This window comes from Miscanthus floridulus, chromosome 16 (genome assembly GCF_019320115.1).
Source record: "Miscanthus floridulus cultivar M001 chromosome 16, ASM1932011v1, whole genome shotgun sequence".
Classification (NCBI taxonomy): Eukaryota; Viridiplantae; Streptophyta; class Magnoliopsida; order Poales; family Poaceae; genus Miscanthus; species Miscanthus floridulus.
In genome coordinates, this window is record NC_089595.1 from 76,710,701 (window position 1) to 76,716,155 (window position 5,455).

At 52.1% G+C, this 5,455-nt stretch overlaps 1 protein-coding gene across 1 annotated transcript; it reads right to left on the reverse strand.

The window, feature by feature from the left end:
• Positions 1-2,137: 2,137 nt before the first annotated feature.
• LOC136513086 (WAT1-related protein At5g07050-like) lies at positions 2,138-4,386 on the reverse strand. The gene is made up of 6 exons (XM_066507077.1): positions 3,983-4,386; positions 3,770-3,886; positions 3,365-3,611; positions 3,060-3,218; positions 2,789-2,940; positions 2,138-2,702 (listed from the first exon to the last, which is right to left on the reverse strand). Exons 1-6 carry the CDS (start codon positions 4,252-4,254, stop codon positions 2,432-2,434), a joined length of 1,218 nt encoding a protein of 405 aa, XP_066363174.1. The 5' UTR covers positions 4,255-4,386; the 3' UTR covers positions 2,138-2,431.
• Positions 4,387-5,455: the final 1,069 nt, after the last annotated feature.

Sequence of the window (5,455 nt, forward strand, 5' to 3'; positions counted from 1 at the left end):
GGGACGTGACAACTCGCTGACAATGCTAGGACATGGCATCGTCATCGGACAGACTCCCAACGTGGCCCTGTCAGGGTCGGCGGACATGCGCCCGGCGTGGAGCTGTCTCTGTCACCGCCTGCCATATCAGCAGGGCCCACACAGAGGAAAAGGAAGACCCAGCGTTCTCGAAGGATTTCCTTTGCCTCTGGTTTTCCTCTTTTCTCCCATCTGTAATACCTACTTTCACTTGGCCTATAAAAGGAAAAGCAGGGCACCCCACTAAAGGGATCGATTCAACACACCATGAATCACCTTACACATAGCTGAGCAGCAACCAGGCTCTCAGTATCCATTCGACCTTTACATCAGAGACTTGAGACCCGTCCCTCTTTCGCCCGTTTGTAACCCCTACTATGAACTTTTCAGTGCTAATAACACGAGCAGCAGCCACGAACTGGACGTAGAGACATTCTGCCCGAACCAGTATAAACCTTGTGTCTTTTTAGCACACCATCCAGGCCAGACGTGCAATAACACAAATTTACTCCTTGGTGTTTACTCGAAACACCGACACCACTCTTAGTGTGTGTGTTTGCTTTATGGTTGCATTGCTTTTCTGTTATTCCCAAGATGTTGACAGATGTTTAGTGGATTCGCTTTGTTTCTTTTTCCCCACTGTCTGATCAGGCGATAAGCTCTGGAGACCCTCTGTACTCGTCTACTCTTAAATCAACTGAAGCGAGCATCTTGAATACACAACTGCATCTGTATGCGCCTTTTCCGTGTTTTCGTAACTGAAAGAAAGGCCCAGTACACGCCAAGAAACAAAAGGATGCAGAGCTGCAGCAGAACGAAACGTACCCGAAACATCTAATGAGGCAGAGCCCTGTTGAGTCACCTTTGTAGCAGTAGCATTGTTTCTTCTGCATCCACATGATAACATCTGCTCCAGAGGAGTGCAAATTTTACACGACCAGACCAATCGCTCAGTTCTTCAGCTGATGATTATTGGTCTCAAATGGTGAATAATGTCAGATAAGCCATGCTGCGTCATGATAAGAATCAGGGCGTGATGATACGCATCACCATGCACGACGACATCGCGAAACGTGTTCCGAGCGGAGTAGCAAGTGATGCAGAATCCATTAACTTGATACGGAGTGGCCTGCTGCCTGTCAAGTATGATTGTATGTATGGCTTTCATGTAGTACTAGCTAGTAGCACATCTGCAAGTTGGTTCTGAAGCAATTGGATGGAACTTGGAAGCCACAGAGGGAACCTAGGAGAGCTTACAGAAATCACGTATAGATCGGCTGATCCATACCCAGGAAGGCCAGGATTTGGGGAAAAGTTTTTTCTTTCTTGGGAGGGGCATCAAATTCAGGCAATGAAATTGAAGGAAGCACCTGGGCTTTATGCAACCAACTTGCCCACTGCGCTGGTGCAGTTACAGTGGAGATGGGACCTCAGCTCTCTGGAGTCCTTTTGTTTATTATTTTTGTTATTAAAGAGATGCATATTGGTTTAGGGATCAACACTGACTCTTTCAAGTGCTCGCTAAGTAGGACTACTTTTGGGGCATTATTCCCTCAACTCCCATCACTAGGCAATGCTGATTCCTTCAGACTACCGTTGCTAATTGAGACAGGGTTCTTGGAATCGGTAGACATCATGGGTGCTGCCTAGTACGCCAATAGCATATACACATGGCAGTGGAAGCATTTCTTTTCACGATGCAATGGGAAACAATACTCTGTGATACTACTAATAAGTAGTATATGCCTATGCGCCATTAATTCGCCGCATCAATATGCTATACATAGTGAAACCGCACACTGATCACGTTTGTCGCGTATAAAAATAATGTGAAGGATGCTGCAGAGAGATAAAGAATGCTTAAGGCTGAAAAAGATTGGCCTTTTAGGTGCGCTGAGTTCTTGCTCTTTCAGAGTTCCAGGAATGCTGCTTGCCTAGCGACACCCAATCATATGAGCTGCCTCGAAGACTATGATTTCCTGCACTAGCTAACTTCTGATAGTCTCACCTTTGCATAGATGAACTGGTATCTAAATCTAAAAAATATGCAGGATAAATTTACATGATTAAACACTTGTTTTCTGAAAGGAAAAAAAAGATTGAATGATCAAACACTCTGTTGGGAGCTGAGACACATAATGCTACAAATGTCACCATTGATTGAAGGTGTAGATGGTAGTACAAGAGGTGATTATCTCAGACTGGCAGCATCTGCTTAGCAGGAGAGGTTACAAAACTCCCCATCATTATGTTGCATCCTCCTCAGCTTCCATCTTGGCACTACTTCACTGCTACAGCACTACTACTACTACCATTGCTTAAAGCATCAGGTCGCCCCACACTACAACATCTATCATGGGGGAGAAGAGAACGCACAAAAGCAGGAGGCTAAAATGACGCCATCTCCTGTAGCTTAAGCCTGGTCCTTGCCCTGCATCCGGGCCTCCTCTGCGGGGACCGTGACGGCGACCGCCGCGTTGGCGTTGGCGTTGGCGTTGGCCTGGGCCTTCTCCAGCTGCACCTCGTCGAGCTCCACGATGTCCATGATCCTGCCGTTGCCGTCGACGGCCTTGATCGCCACGGGGATCTCCATGGCTGCCTGTGCCTCCTTCTCTAGGTTATCTTTGTGCTTACCCCACAGCACCGAGTAGAGGCCGGCGACAATCAGCACGGACCCGATGATCCTGGAAACAAGAAATGACATGCATGGGACGGTTACCTACTGCTTGTGCTCTTCTCTAGCAGTACATGCATGGCGGCCAGCACTTACCCGCCGAGGTAGATGTTCTCGGCGAGGATGAAGGAGCCCATGATGGCGACGATGATCATCATGAGGGGGCTGAAGGCCGATGCGAAGACGGGGCCCCGGCTCTGGATCACCAGCCCTTGCACGTAGTAGGCAATGCTAGACGTCACTATGCCCTGCACCACAGATTCTTTCTTGGTCAGCGTCATGACTCATGACATGTTTGATGCATGATGTGTTTTGGTGGTCGGAGAGCAGCAGATGCAGAGCTAATTAAGGTTTGGTCGGTACTGACAGCGTATGCGGCGGCTAGGAGGTTCATGTCGAAGCCGATCCTCCAGACGGAGGTCTGGCGCTCCATGACGAAGGTGACGACGATGGCCTGCAGGGTGCCCACGAAGCAGATGAGGGTGGTCAGCGACAGCGGCGCGTCGTACCTCTTGAGCGTGGCGGCCTGCAACAGTTTTGATGACCAAACAAGATATAATTAGGATACTTGATTGAAGCTCCAGCGTTCTAGGAGCTAGTTAGTCGTGCAGCGTGCATGCGTGGCGGCCACTGGGCGGCCGGCCATGGCTCAGAGTCAGAGCTAGCACAGACCTGGAGGATGAAGAGGGACGCCCAGGCAAGGGTGGCGATGATGAGGAAAATGGAGCCCGTGAACCAGTCCTTGTCGTCGTCGGCGGCGGCGGCCGCGTGCGGGCCGTGGAGGTGCATGTGCTTGGTCCAGATCATCTCGACGACGCGGCCCTTGTAGAGTGTCATGAGCATGGCGCCGGCCACCGTCACCAGCGTGCCCACCACCTTGGCCACGCACCTCGCCTTCTTCAGGTTTACCTTCTCCATCCTGACGATGTTCATTATATTAATCATCAGTTGTCGCTTCAGTTCGCGTTCGTATCCACCACCACCAATGCCACAACTGTGTGTTGGCTACTTTGATTGGTGTTTGTGTTTGTCATTTCTTAGTCGTCCGCAGCAGCGTGAGTATGCATGTATCTATACCTGAAGAGCACGGCCAAGATGAAGGTCATGGCGGGGAGCATGTTGCTCATGGCGCAGGAGAAGGTCGGCGAGGTGAACTTGAGCCCCGCGTAGTAGAAGTTCTGGTCGATCACCGGCCTGCACACGATTCGCAGAGCCGCAGCCGCATGGTGAGTGAGTGCGTCGTCAGAGCAGAGTTGTCAAGCAAGAAACAGAGCAAGTCGCTGTAGGTACCCGAGCAGCGCGAGGACGAAGATCTGGAGGAAGACCCAGGGCGTGATCCTGGGGCGGACCTTGCGCTCGAGCACGAGCGCGAAGGGCGCGATGGAGAGCGTGGCGAAGGCGTGGCGGTAGACGACGAGCACGTAGTGGCTCATGCCGTGGTTGAGCGACACCTTGGTGATGACGTTCATGCCGGCGTACCCGAACTGCAGCGAGATCATCGCCACGTACGGCTTGCACCGCTGCATCAGCGACTCGCCGCCGGCATCTTTGACGACCGCCATTGCTGCCACGGCGCGCGTGCGGTTCGATCGTGTGCTGCTGGACCGTACCGAGAGGCTGGCTAGGCACGATGGTGTCAGGTCAACAGCAGCAAGCTCTGCTCTGGTGCGGCCGGGGAGGGAGAGCGGTGTGCTTGCCCGCTTGTCGCCTGAGGTGGAGTGGCAAGCGCGCCGCGGGTACTTATAGGCGTTTGTGCTGCTTCTGGTGCCGGTGCTGGTGCTTCGCTGGTTGGTTGGCCGTGGGGGCCAGCGCTGACGTCGCGCCGGCCGGGGTTCTCCTCTTCTGTTGGTTTGCTGCAAAGGCGGAAGACAAGCTGCACCCACACTGCCTGCCCGGGGCCTGGAGCTATTCCCTATTCCAGAGCAGCGCGCGCGTGCGGCTTCTGATGCATGGCTCATGCATGTTCGGCCACAGGAGCACAGGCTCAAATAAGTCAACCACTCACCAGTTTTATAGGATACCTATTAATATTGTCGAGCACTCACTAGCTATATCGATCACGAACCAGCGTTGTCCGACCATATACACTATAGCTAGAGGTAGAAGAAGAGGAAGAACAGAGCATACACATATAGTCAGAGACACCAGCATTGGCCGGAGTCCTGTATAGGAGATGACAAATCTGAACTGTCTTTACTGAGTTGTAGTGGCAAACTATTTATACAACTCTATCTATCTAGTCCAAGTACAGCTGCCATGCTGCTACAGTTACTAGATAACATAGCAGGGCTGACTCTGGCGTCTGCCTCTGCATGTGGCTACAGTGCGGCAGGTGAGCCGTTCCGCGCCTGCCTCTACAACGGCTACAGTACCACAACAGGGGCTATTTCGGCGCCGCCTTCCCTTGCTGTGTGTTCACACAAGAAAGCAGTAGATTATCTAATAATTCTTCTGCTAATCCTACTGCTATCCCTTGTACCCCTACATGCCGATCATCTCCTTCAGCTCCGTGAGTCGAAGACGTTCGAGAGGCTTGGTGAGGACATCCGCGAGTTGCCGACCAGTTTCGACGAACTCGATGACGACCTGTCCTCCATCGACACAGTCTCTGAGAAAGTAGAACTTCACGTCGATGTGTTTGCTCCGGTCGTGCAGAACAGGATTCTTCGCGAGGGCGATGGCGGGCTGGTTGTCCACCATCAATGCTGGTAGATGAGCTTCCGCACCGGTGAACTCGCCCAGTAGCTGGCGCAGCCACATAAC

Excerpts from the sequence above, each read along its gene's own strand:
- LOC136513086 (XM_066507077.1), bottom strand. The coding sequence starts at position 4,254 with ATGGCGGTCGTCAAAGATGCCGGCGGCGAGTCGCTGATGCAGCGGTGC. Across the intron at positions 3,887-3,982 it reads TTCGTCCTCGCGCTGCTCGG|GCCGGTGATCGACCAGAACT; the intron begins GTACCTACAGCG and ends AATCGTGTGCAG. Across the intron at positions 2,703-2,788 it reads GAGAACATCTACCTCGGCGG|GATCATCGGGTCCGTGCTGA; the intron begins GTAAGTGCTGGC and ends TCTTGTTTCCAG.